Source organism: Herpailurus yagouaroundi, unplaced genomic scaffold, assembly GCF_014898765.1.
Source record: "Herpailurus yagouaroundi ecotype Mexico unplaced genomic scaffold, PumYag 379, whole genome shotgun sequence".
NCBI classification, from domain to species: Eukaryota; Metazoa; Chordata; class Mammalia; order Carnivora; family Felidae; genus Herpailurus; species Herpailurus yagouaroundi.
The window spans coordinates 45,647-58,501 of record NW_024412596.1 but is presented as its reverse complement, the minus strand read 5'-3'; the positions used below and the strand labels follow the sequence as shown (position 1 = coordinate 58,501).

Below are 12,855 nucleotides of genomic sequence, written 5' to 3'. Positions count from 1 at the left end.
CTTCTTGCTAGATGGAGCCCACTGTTTGGAGGGATCCCAGAGTCTGGTTCTCTCCCATCACTGCCAGCTGAGACCATCTGGTCTTCTACCCTTGGATCTCTGACTTTTTTCCAGCCTTACCTTTTTCTTATGTTCTTTTTCTCTCTGTCCCCCATCGCTTCTACCAAATCCCTCACACCAGAGTTTCAATCCTATGAACGCATTAAAATTACTTGAAGGCCTTGGGACACCTAGATGGCTCAGTTAGCTAAGTGTCCAACTTCAGTTCAGGTCATGATCTCACGGTTTGTGGGTTCAAGCCCTGCATTGGGCTCTGTGTTGACAGCTCAGAGCTTGGAGACTGCTTTGGATTATGTGTCTCCCTCTCTCTCTCTGTCCCTCCCTCATTCATGCTCTGTCTCTGTCTCTCAAAAAAAAAATAAACAGTAAAAAAATAAAATTACTTTAAGGTCTTAAAAGGCACAGATGCCTGGGCTCTGCTAATAAGAGCTCCAGTTTAATTGGTCTGGGGCAGTGTGCCAGCTATCAGTAGAGTTTTCCAGCACTATTTAGAAAAATTTCAAATTCACAACAAAGTGAAGGAATTGTACAGTGAACACCCATATATTTACAACCTAGAATCTACAATGAACATTTGACTAAATTTATGTTACCACAGATCAAACCTTTTATTCATCCTACTTCTATCCATCCATCAGTCCATCTTGTTGTTTTAAACTACTTTTTTAAAAAAGTTTTTGTTTAGAGAGAAAGTGTGTGTGCACATGAGCAGGGGAAGGGCAGAGAGAAAGAGAGAGAGAGAGAATCTCAAGCAGACTCTGTGCTGTCAGCGTGGAGCCTGACATGGGGTTTGAACTCACAAATTATGAGATCATGACCTGAGCCAAAACCAAGAGTCATATGCTTAACTGACTAAGCCACCCAGTGCCATTGTCCATCTTATTTTTAATGAATTTTAAAATTCTAATTCAAAATAAGTTGCAATGCCCCTAAATAGTTCAGTATGTTTATCATTAACTAGAATTCAATATTTGCTTACTGTTGTTTTAGGATAAAGTTTACAGACAGGAAATGTGCAAATCCTTTGCCACTCAGTGATTTTGTTAAATGCATACACATGTGTAACCCACACCCTTATCAAGATATAGAACATAATCGCCACTCCAGAAAGTTCCCTCCTGCCCCTTTCCAGTTAATTTCTGACCCCACTCCATTCCAGAGGAAAGCACTGTCCTGATTATTTTCCACCATAAATGAGTTTTGCCCATTATAGAATTTCATATAAATGGAATAGAATGAGATGCAGGCCCCAGTATTTTTTTTTTAAATTTTTTTTCAACGTTTTTTATTTATTTTTGGGACAGAGAGAGACAGAGCATGAACGGGGGAGGGGCAGAGAGAGAGGGAGACACAGAATCGGAAACAGGCTCCAGGCTCTGAGCCATCAGCCCAGAGCCCGACGCGGGGCTCGAACTCACGGACCGCGAGATCATGACCTGGCTGAAGTCGGACGCTTAACCGACTGCGCCACCCAGGCGCCCCAGGCCCCAGTATTTTTAAGACACTTGTTAGTTGCTGCCAGGGATAAGAAGCACTGCCTAACCCACTTCTCTCTGCACCAGGGAGCCTTTTTCCACACACAATTGTATGAATATTGTAATTAGGCCTCTTTTCTCTGACACCTGTTGCTTCTCTGTGTCAATGCAGTGCGAAGGCTCTGATTTTACTTTATTTTATTATAAAACCTTGACATGCTCGTATAAATTTATTAATCTAAAGTAAACAGTGAAAGCCCTAGTTCCCTCTCCTTATCTGCATCATAACTCACTTTGCAAAGGAAAACAAAGGTAAGTGGAGGGTGCTTTATATGTACACACACACATACACACACACACACACACCCCACAGACCCAGGAATTAAAAACAAATGCCAAAAGGATTATCCTCTCCTTTTCTACTGTTTACTATCTTATCCTTTTCTACTGTATGTATTTTTTTACTTGCTTTTTTCTTTATGATTGAGGATAAGGTTGGTCAGTGTTTGGATAAGTAAATATGCTGTGAATCTCCCAACTGTGTAATTTTACTTTATAGCTAATGACAAAACAAAACTTCCTCCAAACAGAATACAATAAATTTTTCTCAAAAAACGTTGAGGTATAATATACATACACTAAACACATAAATCTTAAGTGATGAATTTTCACATATCTGTGAACCCAAGTAAGCACCATGTAGATTTAGATATAGCATATATCCAGCATCCCATGCTTCCTCATCCTTCCTTTCAGTTAACAAAATTTGTAAAAAATGTGGTAAAATATATATTACATAAAAGTTTTCATTTTAACCATTTTAAGTGTAAAATTCAGTGGCATTAAGTACATGACAAGATGACTTTGAAATTTTCTTTTTATTTGGTTGTTATTCTTTCAGTGTTATTCTTGCACATAGATTAAAGAGTAAAAATTGTTCTTATATCTCATTATGAAAAATAACAATCACCACACTCACACTGCAACTTCCTCTTCATTTTCCCTTCTCTTGAGGAAACTTTATTTCAGATTTTTCAATTATTGTCTATACTCCCCAATAAGATGATTATTTTGCTGCTTCTTGACTTTTATTTTAGCATTGACTTCCCTCTATGAGAGGTGAGCTCTCTTTCAGAGGGCTTGCCCCCTTGGCCCTTTCACCTCTTTGCCCCACTCCTTACATTTATATGAGAATTTTGGTAGATTGATATTCAGTGTTTGCATTATTTTGACATGTCAATGATATTAGGTGAGTCAAATAGCATGCTATGTCACTTCTTTCCTTTTTTTAAAAGTTTTTTTTAGAAGTTTCATCATTTTGAGAGAGAGAGATAGAGATAGAGAGAGAACATGAGCAGGGGAGGGGCAGAGGGAGAGGGAGAGAGAATGTCAAACAGGCTCCACATGGTCACCACAGAGCCTGGCGTGGGGTTCAGTCCCACGAACTGTGAGATCTTGACCTGAGCCAAAATCAAGTGTTGGACATCCAACCACCCAGGTGCCCCTGTAATTTCTTTCCTGTAAAAGTTTGTCCTGGAAAACCTAGGTGATTGATGGAAACTTTGGGTATCATCTCAAGGCTGTGGTCTAAAGCTGAATGGTTGCCCTAATTCCTTGAGAAGTTATAAGAGATGAGACTTGAGTGGAACCCAGACAATCTGTCCTCTTGGGTCATTCTGGGTAACCGAGTTACACACTTCCCTATTCTTTCCCACTCTCTTTCTCTCCTCTTTTCTACCTTCAGCGGATTGAAGGCTCCCAGCTCTCCCCCACACTACAATATTTTGGTCAGTCACTGAGTGGGGGCCAGGACCTCACAATGGATGGACTGGTGGACCTGGCTATAGGAGCTCAAGGCCATGTACTGCTGCTTAGGTAAGAAATTCTTTTATAGCACACCAAATATCTTCCCTTTCAGGAGTGGCTTTGCTGTCTGAAGGCCCCTGATGGTCCTCTGGTGTCCCTACAGATCCCAGCCTGTGCTGAGACTTGAGGTGACCATGGAGTTCACACCCAAAGAAGTGGCAAGGAATGTGTTTGAATGTCGTGCAAAGGTGGTGAAAGGTCAGACTGCTGGGGAGGTTAGAGTTTGCCTTCGTGTCCGCAAGAATACACGGGACAGGCTAAGAGAAGGTGAGGCTGGGTAGGTAAGTCTGAAAGGGTTAAATAACTGGAGATATTGATGGGTGTCCCAGTGCAGTCTTCCCAGCCTTCTGGCAGTCCAGAGCAAACTTCCACAGGCTTCTACAGCCTTTTCGAAGCTTGGCTGGAGTGAGAAGACAGTTCCCTGACTGGGTACAGAGGCCCAGAAAACCTCACCAGAAGTGAGCATGTGGCACTCCTTTATTCTCTCAGTTCTCCAGAGAAACAATGGCCCCACATCTGTGAAATAACCAGGATTTTTTTTTAAGTCAAGAGATAACTCATTTAAAGGGCAGGTTGAGTTGATGAAGCTAAACACAAGTTCAGAAAACATTTAGGCATGGCATTTTATCACAACTAACTTGACTTTCTCCTTGTCTCTAATCTGAAAGAGTGGCATTGTGCTGGGTGTGGGGGAATTATAATGATGGTACTAGAGAGAAATGAGGGAATAAAATTAGGTTTCTAACAGTAATCTTACTAGGCTGAGGAGACAGCTTGCATGGCTAGACATTAATATAAAAGTGTTGGAGAGTAGAGAATCATGTAGAAGGTGCCCCCAAACCTACATATAAATTCCTCTCAAGTCATAGGCTGACTTCATCAGCAATGTATGTCTAGATCAATAATCTAAGAAACTCAGTAGAAGACAGCAGCCAAAGAGTTGTATAGAAGTTCAGCTCCCTAGTGCTGGGGAAACAGAAATTTGAGAGGGGTATTGGTAAGCAACTTGGTCTTTCTATTGGAACAATGTGTATTCAGACCAGCAACTAAGAGAAACAATAGACAATAGAAATAGACCCACAGGTGATTCAGAAATTGGAGTTATTAGGAATCTAAAAAAACAACTACAGTTAATATCTTCAAGAAAAAAAGAGAAAATGATGGAGAACTTCAGAAAAGACCTGGAATTCATAAAATAGAGTAAAATGGAAACTATAGAACTGAAAAATACCCTGACTTAAATTAAGAATTCAATAAATAGATTTGATAGTAGGTTCAAAGTGGAAAAAAGAATTAGTGAACTGGAAGGTAAATCAATTGAGAGTATTTAGATTAACACACACAGAGAAAAGAGGATGAAAAATACAGAAAAAAATCGTAAGACATATGGAGCATGGTGAAAAATTTAATAAACGTAATTTGAAATTGAAAGAAGAGAGAGAATAAGAAAGAAGCAACAAAATAGAGGGAAAATTTTTTCTTTTTTTATTTAAATTTATTTACTTATTTTGAGAGAGAGAGAGAGACAGAGAGAGACAGAGAGAGCACAAGCAGGGGGAGAGGCAGAGAGGAGAGAGAGAATCCCAAGCAGACTCCAAGCTGTCAGTATAAGCCTGAAGTGGGGCTCATGTGAAATCATGACCTGAGTCAAAATCAAGCGTTATACCCTTAACTGACTGAGCCACCCAGGGTTCCCAGTAACAATTTTTTTTAAACTAGTGAAAGACATCAAGATTCTCTGCCAAAACAAAGCAAGATAAATATAAAGGAAACCATACCATAGTACATTATACCAATGTATATGACATACATTGTACCATTCCAAGGCACAAATTACTGAATGCCAATGACAAAGAGAAAGAAGTTAAACGCAACCAGAAAAATATACTTAGTTTTCTAGTGTGTAACAGAATAGCTACTATTTTTTGAGTACTTTCTGTGTGGCAGGACTGTGATAAATGCTTTATAGACACTATTTCATTTCATTTTCACCACTGAGAAGGTACAATTATTTTCCTCAACTTAAAAATAAAGAATGGACAGGGTGCCTGGGTGGCTCAGTCGGTTAAGCATCCAACTCTTGACTTGGGCTCAGGTCATGATATCAAGGTTTGTGAGTTCGAACCAGCTGGCTCTGTGCTGACAGCATGGAACCTGCTTCGTATTCTCTCTCTCCCTCTCTGCCCCTCCCTTGTGTTCTCTCTCTCTCTTAAAAAAATTAAAAAAATAAGGAATGGAGACTCAAAGAGGTCAGGTAGCATGCCCAAAGTAGAGTTGGGCCTCAAACTCATGCTTGTCTGACTCCAAAGCTGGGATCCTCACTACCATGCTGCCCTGCCCCTTCAGGAGAGATTCAGAGCAACATCACATATGACTTGGCTCTGGAGCCAACTCTCCCACATCCCCGAGTTGTCTTTGATGAGACAAAGAACAGCACACGCAGACAGACAAGAATCTTGAAGCTGAATCAAGAATGTGAGACCCTAAAGCTACTGTTACCGGTGAGCAAGGGTTGGCCACACTCCTGGGTCCTCCATGCATGGGGTGGGTTTGGGAATCTAAGGAGGGCAAACCCTTAAACCCCCTACTATCTCTCAGTATTGTGTAGAGGATTCAGTGAACCCCATCATCCTGCACTTCAACTTCTCTCTGGTGGGGAAACCCTTGTCCTTATTCGGGAACCTCCAGCCAGTGCTGGCTGTGGATGCTCAGAGACTCTTCACAGCTTCGGTGAGTTCTGGAGTTGGGGTCCTTCAGGGTCATGGAAGACACCAGAGGCCAAGATTGTTGAAGAACATTTTATTTCATTTCACATAATTTTATTTCAATATTTTATTTTATTTTGACTTAAATTTTAGTTAACATACAGTGCAATATTGGTTTCAGGAGTATAATTGAGTGATTCATCACTTACATACAACATCCAGTGCTCATCACAACAAGTTCCCTCCTTAATACCCATGACCCTTCTAGTCCATCTCCCACTCACTTCCCTCCATCAACCCTCAGTTTATTCTCTGTCATTAAGATTGTCTTGTGATTTGTTTCCCTCTCTTCTCTCCCTATCCCCTTCCCATATGCTCATCTGTTTTTTTTTTAAGTTCCACATATAAGTGAAATCATTTGGTATTTGTCTTTCTCTGATTGACCTATTTTACTTAGCATAATACACTCTAGCTCAATATTTTATTGTTTCATTTTATTCTTTCCTTTTCTTTCATCATACTTTATTTTTTTGTAGTTTCCTTTTGAGCAGAATTGTGGCAGTGACAACATTTGCCATGATGACCTTAGCATCACCTTCACTTTTATGGGGTGAGTTTCTTTTCCTCACTGCTACCTGAAAACCTGCACCACAACCTGGTGCTCTGTTCTGGCCTCTGAGGGAGCCTGGAACAGAGCAGCTGCTTTGGAGGTGTTTGTGTGGTTGCCCCATCCACTGTCGTTCTCTCTCCAAGAGTCTGTGCCACCAGAGTAGACTTGCCACATGGAGGGACTCAGCATCTCACGGCCTGGCTTGTTCTTTCCACAGTCTGGATACCCTGGTGGTGGGTGGTCCCCGAGACCTGAATGTGACATTGACTGTGAGAAACCAGGGCGAGGACTCCTACAGGACTCAAGTTACCTTCTTCTACCCACCTGGCCTGTCCTATAGGAGGATGTCAGTGACCCAGGTAGTCAAATCCTTCTCAGGCTCTGACTTTGCTTTCCTTGTCCCCACAGGTTCTGGTTCACATCATCATCTCTGTCTCCCTTGCCTTCCAGAAGCAGCGCTCACAGCGACCATGGCGCCTGACTTGTGAGTCTGAAGACTCCACCAATGGGCCCGAAGCTTTGAAGAATAGCAGCTGCAACATAAGCCACCCCATCTTCCCAAACTACTCAGAGGTCAGGCTGCTGTCCCCCTCTCCCTTTCTCTTTTGTCTTTTTCTGAATTCTTTTCTTATTTTTTAAAAATAGAGGCTCCTTTTTTTGTTTTGAAAAATAGATTTACTGAGATACAATTCGTATACCATACAATTCACCTATTTCAAGCAGACAATTGGGTGGCTTTTTAGTATGTTCACAGAGTTACATATTCATCACCATGATCAATTTTAGAATATTTTATTACCTCGAGAAAAGACGCTGCTCTCCTCAGCCATCAATTCTAGTCCTCTCATTTCTCCAAGTCCTAGGCAACCACTAATGTATTTTCTGTCTCTAGGTTCACCTATTCTGGACACTTCTCATGTATATTTGCAGCATCTATCAATATTTTATTTCTTTTTACTGTTGCATAGTATCCTGTTGTATGGAAGCACCACATTTTATTTATCCATTCTTTAGTTGATAGACATTTAAGTTGTTTCTTCTATTCTTTTCACTGTCTCTCCTCTCTCTAACTCCAGATCACCTTTAATATCACATTTGGTGTGGAATCTGATGCTTTCTTTGGAAACAGACTACTACTCAAGGCCAATGTGACCAGGTGTGCTGTGCCTATCTTACCCGTTTTGAGGCCCCAACCCCCTGCCCAGGATGGACCACTGCCCTCTCCCCACTGGTTCTCTCCTCAGCTTAGTCAGTTATTTATTCATTCATTCAATAAATACCAACTGAGCACTCACCATGTACCAGGTGCTGGTGAGACAGTGATGGACAAGACAGCTGTGGTTCCTGCCCTTACAGAGATTATAATTTAGTGGAAATATACACAGGAAAGCTCTCTGTTTCCCTTTAGTGAGAACAACACAACTAAGACCAACAAAACTGAATTCCAACTGGAGTTGCCTGTGAAATACACTGTCTTCGTGGTGGTCACCAGGTGCTGGATTCTAGGGCTTTAGCTCTGCCTTTACCATTATGCTGGACATGACGCATTGTGTATTTGTGTGTGTGAGTCTATGCACACGAGTGCCTGTGTATATGTGTTTATATGTGCCTGGGAGTGTATTTGTGCCTGTGTGCATATGTGTGTGTGTAACCCAAGCTAGCACATCCTGTGTGTCTGACACACATCCCCCCCTGCTTACCGCCCCACTGGCACCTTCTCAGGACAGCATTACCCATGTACTTGTTCACTCCCTTACATACTTAGCCCAAGACTCCTTCTCAGGACACCTCTGATGTCCTGACACCTCCTGTACTTTCTTCTTTCTCCCATCAGCCATGAAGTCTCCACCAAATATCTCAGCTTCATAGCCTCAGAGAAGACCAGCCACAGTATAAAGCACCAGTATGAGGTGGGGAGCTGAGAAGGATGACAGGGAGGGAAATCAATGTGCTGGGAATGCAATAATGGGAAATAATGATGGGAAACATGCCTACTATATTCTGGGCTCTGTTCCAAGTTTACTTTCACCCTATACACACAGAACCACACACACACACACACACACACACACACACACACACACCTCATTTTATCCTTACAATGAGTCTTTGAAGGAGGCACTATCATTATCTCCAGTTCACAGATGGAGAAACTGAGGCTCAGAGAAGTTAACAGAACATGGCCACAGTGTCCCCACTAGTAAGTGGAAGAGACACCACTTATTACCAACCTATCTGGGTCTTGAATGTGTGTTTAAGTGCTACAATTTACTGCATCCCAGAAAGCATCAAGAGGCAGGCTGCTTGGGTCTGTGAGGCCTTATTTAAGTGTACTGGGGTGTCAGGAGTGGGAAGACTGATTCTGGTTGCTGGTGTAAGTGGAAAGGCCAGAGCTCTGAAGTCCACTGCCTTCTTCCCACTGTGCAGGTCAACAACTTGGGACAGAGGAGCCTCCCCATCATTGTGGTCTTCTGGGTGCCTATCAAGCTGAACCAGGTGGCTGTGTGGGACAACCTCCAGGTCACCCTTTCCCAGGTAAGCCTAGCTGGGCTTGAGAAGTGTCCTGACTCCTCCCTCCATAGCCCCTGTCTTTCCTAAAATCTCTGTTTTATTTTGGAGAGACTTTGACCTTCTCCTGGACTTAGGCCATTTCAGCCTCCTTAAGCCTGGATTCACAAGCCCTCATTTCTCTCTATTCTCATGGTGTCTCTTTTCCTCAGAACCTCTCCAGAACATGCAACACCACGGAGAATTCTCCCCCTCTCTCTGACTTCATGGCAGAGCTTAAGAGGGCCCCAGTGGTGGTAAGAATAAGCCAGACCCAGCACTGTCCCCTTGTTGATGCTCAATACCATCTGTCAACTGAGTGGGTTGGGTGCATGAGCATTTTTGCATCCAATTTCTTTAGTCACTTCTCCCCTTTATTCCCTTCCCCAGAACTGCTCCATTGCTGTCTGCCAGAGAATCCAGTGTGACATCCCATCCTTCAGCATCCAGGAAAAAGTCAACATTACCCTCCAAGGCAAACTCTCATTTGACTGGTATATCAAGGTATGTGAAGGACAGGACTCAGCTGGGCATGGACATGATATTTCAGAGGGCCCATGGGTCCAGATTCAATCTACTCTCTCCTGTAGACTTCAGCAAACTACCTTCAGGTTGTGACCACGGCAGAGGTCTTGTATGATGATTCGAAGTTTGCCCTGCTTCCAGGACAGGAGGCATTTCTGAGGGCCCAGGTATCTATCTTTGGCACAGAGGGACTATTGGAGGTAGGAGCTGAGGCTGGGCTTGTGGAGATCTCTGGGTAAAGAGCTAGAAAGAGACAGAGGAGGAGGAGTGGGAGGAGGAGTGAGGGCAGAGGGAGGGGCCAGTCATTGGGTTAAGTGGGGGCAGAAGGTCTGACTGGGGAACCCCTAGAAATTTGGGGTTCCCCTGATGTACCCTCCCTCCCCCTGCTACAGATAGAAACCAAAGTGGAGCCAAATGAAGTGCACAACCCTGTACCACTTATAGTGGGCAGCTCAGTGGGGGGGCTGGTGCTTCTGGCCCTCATCACCGCTGGACTGTACAAGGTATCCCCTCTTCCTGTTTGCTCTCCTCTATCCTCACTGCTCCTTACTCAGCAACTCATTATTGGGTTCAACTCACACCAAGTCACAGAGTCTTAGTTTCTTCAGCTATGAAATGAGAATATAAATACTACTTTGTGAAGGTAATTGGGTTAATATATATGTAGTGTACTTAGAATGGTCCCTGGTACAGAATGACCACTATGTAAGGATTAATCCTTCTTGTATGTTTTATTTATTTTCACTTTCCTGACTCTAACATCAAAGCCATCTCTTTCTCTGCCCCACTTTCCCCAGGTCTCTTTACACTCTGTCACATTATTCTTTGTGCCTCCTGGCCCCTATGTCTCCCCTCCTGTTCTGCATGGCCTTCACCACTTCCCTGACTTTGGTGGCCCTTACTCCTCTGTCTTTGCCTCCACAGCTTGGCTTCTTCAAACGGCAGTACAAGGACATGATGAGTGAAGCTGGTCCCAATGCCCAGCCCCAGTAACAGCTCCTTCCCCATTGAGTGGCATCTCCTGCAGCAAGTAGGATTCTGGTTAGACCAGCATGCAGGTCCCCAGGCTGTTGGGCAGACTCTGCTATTAGGAGAGTGGGGTGGTAACATCTCAGTCGAAAAAGAACTGCTTGGGTTTCCATTCATGTGTGTGTGTGTTTGTGCAAGTGTGTGTGCAAGAATGTGCATGAGTTGTGTGTGTGACTCAGATGTCTTTTGCATGGGGATGAGTGCTGTCAGTACAACCTCTCATGCAGAAGAGAATTGATTAGGCTTCTTTGTGTGTGGGCGAAGGTGCCATTGGGCCTTCCTCTTGACAGAAGTGATGGCAGATTTTGTGGGTGAAGATAAAGGGAAATGTAACAGATCCTGTTCCTGCTGAAGGAAGCAAGACCTTCTTTCATGGGTGAGGACACATATCTGCAAGATGCTTTGCAGCTGGATCAAGACCACATGGAGGAGCTGTGATGGAGCCAGGATCTGATTAGCCACCAGGAGCCTGTCCACTCATTCCATTCCATACTAGAGCTACATAAGGTCCAATGAGCAATGGTGCACCTCCTTTTATGTATGCATTTACTTATTATTTTAATATTACTTTTATTTTTTGGAAGGGTAAACCCATCGACAGAACAAAAATCAAAAGTTGTCCAAGCATGAATGATGAAAATTTTCCCTTCCATCCTGGTCCCCCTAGCCATTCAAGTCCTTCCTAAGGGGTTATAAGGTTATGTGTTTTGGGGTCTTCTTCACAAAGATTTTAAGCATATGCAAACACACACACATAAGCTTTTTTACACAAATGGTAATAGGTGTTATTTATACTGTTTTGCATATTGCTTTATTCATCAATATGGCTTCGATGTTTTATATCAAGACAAAGCATTTTTTTTTTCATTCTTTTATACAGCTGTGTAGTATCCCATTGTATGGAAAGATCATGCTGTATTTAACCAGTTTCTTTTCGGTATATTATTTCCAACCTCTTGCAACTACAAACAATGATGAATTAATAAATTGAATATATGTAATTTTTGCATATGTGTAAAGATAATTTATAGGATATATTCTCAGAAGTTTGGGTTCTCCCAGAAACAAATTCAAGATAAGAATTTGAGTGAAAGAAGTTTATTTAACAGTGGCCCCAAGAAATAGGGGAGGGATGTGAGCTGGGAAGGAAAGACATCCAGGAAAGTCATCCATTTTCAAGAGGGACCACTCTGAACCCTTGGAGCATAACCCTACTGGGATTTCTGGGAGACAGTGTAGAATGCACACCTCAACATTGACCCACTTGAAGACAGAAGGAGATGAAATATGTATAGTTGACCTTTGAACAACGCGGAGGTTAGGGGCACTGACCCCTCACACAGTTGAAAACCCATGTATGACTTTTGACTCCCCCAAAACTTAATTACTAAGTCTTACTGACATAACATAAATAGTCAACACATAATTTACATATTGTATGTATTATATTGTATTATTTTATGTATTCTTATAATAAAGTAAGCTAGAGAAAAGAAAATGTTATTAAGAAAATCACAAGGAAGGGGTGCCTGGCTGGCTCAATCAGTAGAGCATGAGACTCCTGACCTTAGGGTCATGAGTCCAAGTTCTATGTTGGGCATGGAGCCTATTTAAAATAAAAATTAAAAAAAATTTAAGAAAAAGAAAATCATAATGAAGAGAAAATACATTTACAGTACTATATGTATCTTCATTGGAAAAAATCCACATAAAAGTGGACCTGTGCAATTCAAACCTGTGTTGTTCAAGAGAACTGTCCACCAATTCTGCAGTTATTGGCTGAGGTCTGCTCTTGGTGGGGAAGGGGGTCATTAATTCTCTGGCACTTCTGGCCTGCCCTGAATGAGGACAGAGTGGGCTCTGGTGGTCAGAGAAAGAGATAACAGGTGCTGCTAGTTGGAAGTCTGACTGATGAGGCTATGCTCCCCTGGCAAGGTCCACAGGGATCTGGGCAGGGCACCAACAGCACTTGCTACCAAGGGTGTGTACAGGTAAAGTTTTGATAGCTGTTTCTAGGTAGCCTTCCCTCCCCCCAGTG

The 12,855-nt window shown here is 42.6% G+C and overlaps 1 protein-coding gene across 9 annotated transcripts in view; it reads left to right on the top strand.

Moving 5' to 3' along the window:
* LOC121022168 (integrin alpha-M-like) overlaps nt 1-11,824 on the top strand; it is a 50,028-nt gene extending 38,204 nt beyond the window's left edge. For 5 of the 9 annotated variants that reach the window (XM_040463106.1, XM_040463102.1, XM_040463098.1 and 2 more), the window contains 17 exons: nt 3,280-3,410; nt 3,505-3,668; nt 5,748-5,902; nt 6,000-6,131; nt 6,643-6,716; nt 6,934-7,075; nt 7,167-7,289; nt 7,793-7,872; nt 8,125-8,208; nt 8,551-8,626; nt 9,144-9,251; nt 9,437-9,520; nt 9,654-9,767; nt 9,854-9,955; nt 10,181-10,291; nt 10,713-10,818; nt 11,108-11,824. In XM_040463106.1, coding sequence (XP_040319040.1) covers nt 3,280-3,410; nt 3,505-3,668; nt 5,748-5,902; nt 6,000-6,131; nt 6,643-6,716; nt 6,934-7,075; nt 7,167-7,289; nt 7,793-7,872; nt 8,125-8,208; nt 8,551-8,626; nt 9,144-9,251; nt 9,437-9,520; nt 9,654-9,767; nt 9,854-9,955; nt 10,181-10,291; nt 10,713-10,781 — 1,749 coding nt within the window. In that variant the 3' untranslated portion in view covers nt 10,782-10,818; nt 11,108-11,824. Of the gene's footprint in view, nt 1-3,279; nt 3,411-3,504; nt 3,669-5,747; nt 5,903-5,999; nt 6,132-6,642; nt 6,717-6,933; nt 7,076-7,166; nt 7,290-7,792; nt 7,873-8,124; nt 8,209-8,550; nt 8,627-9,143; nt 9,252-9,436; nt 9,521-9,653; nt 9,768-9,853; nt 9,956-10,180; nt 10,292-10,712; nt 10,830-11,107 lie in introns of all 9 variants that reach the window. The other 4 variants (XM_040463101.1, XM_040463100.1, XM_040463099.1 and 1 more) reach the window with 4 other exon arrangements.
* Nucleotides 11,825-12,855: the final 1,031 nt, after the last annotated feature.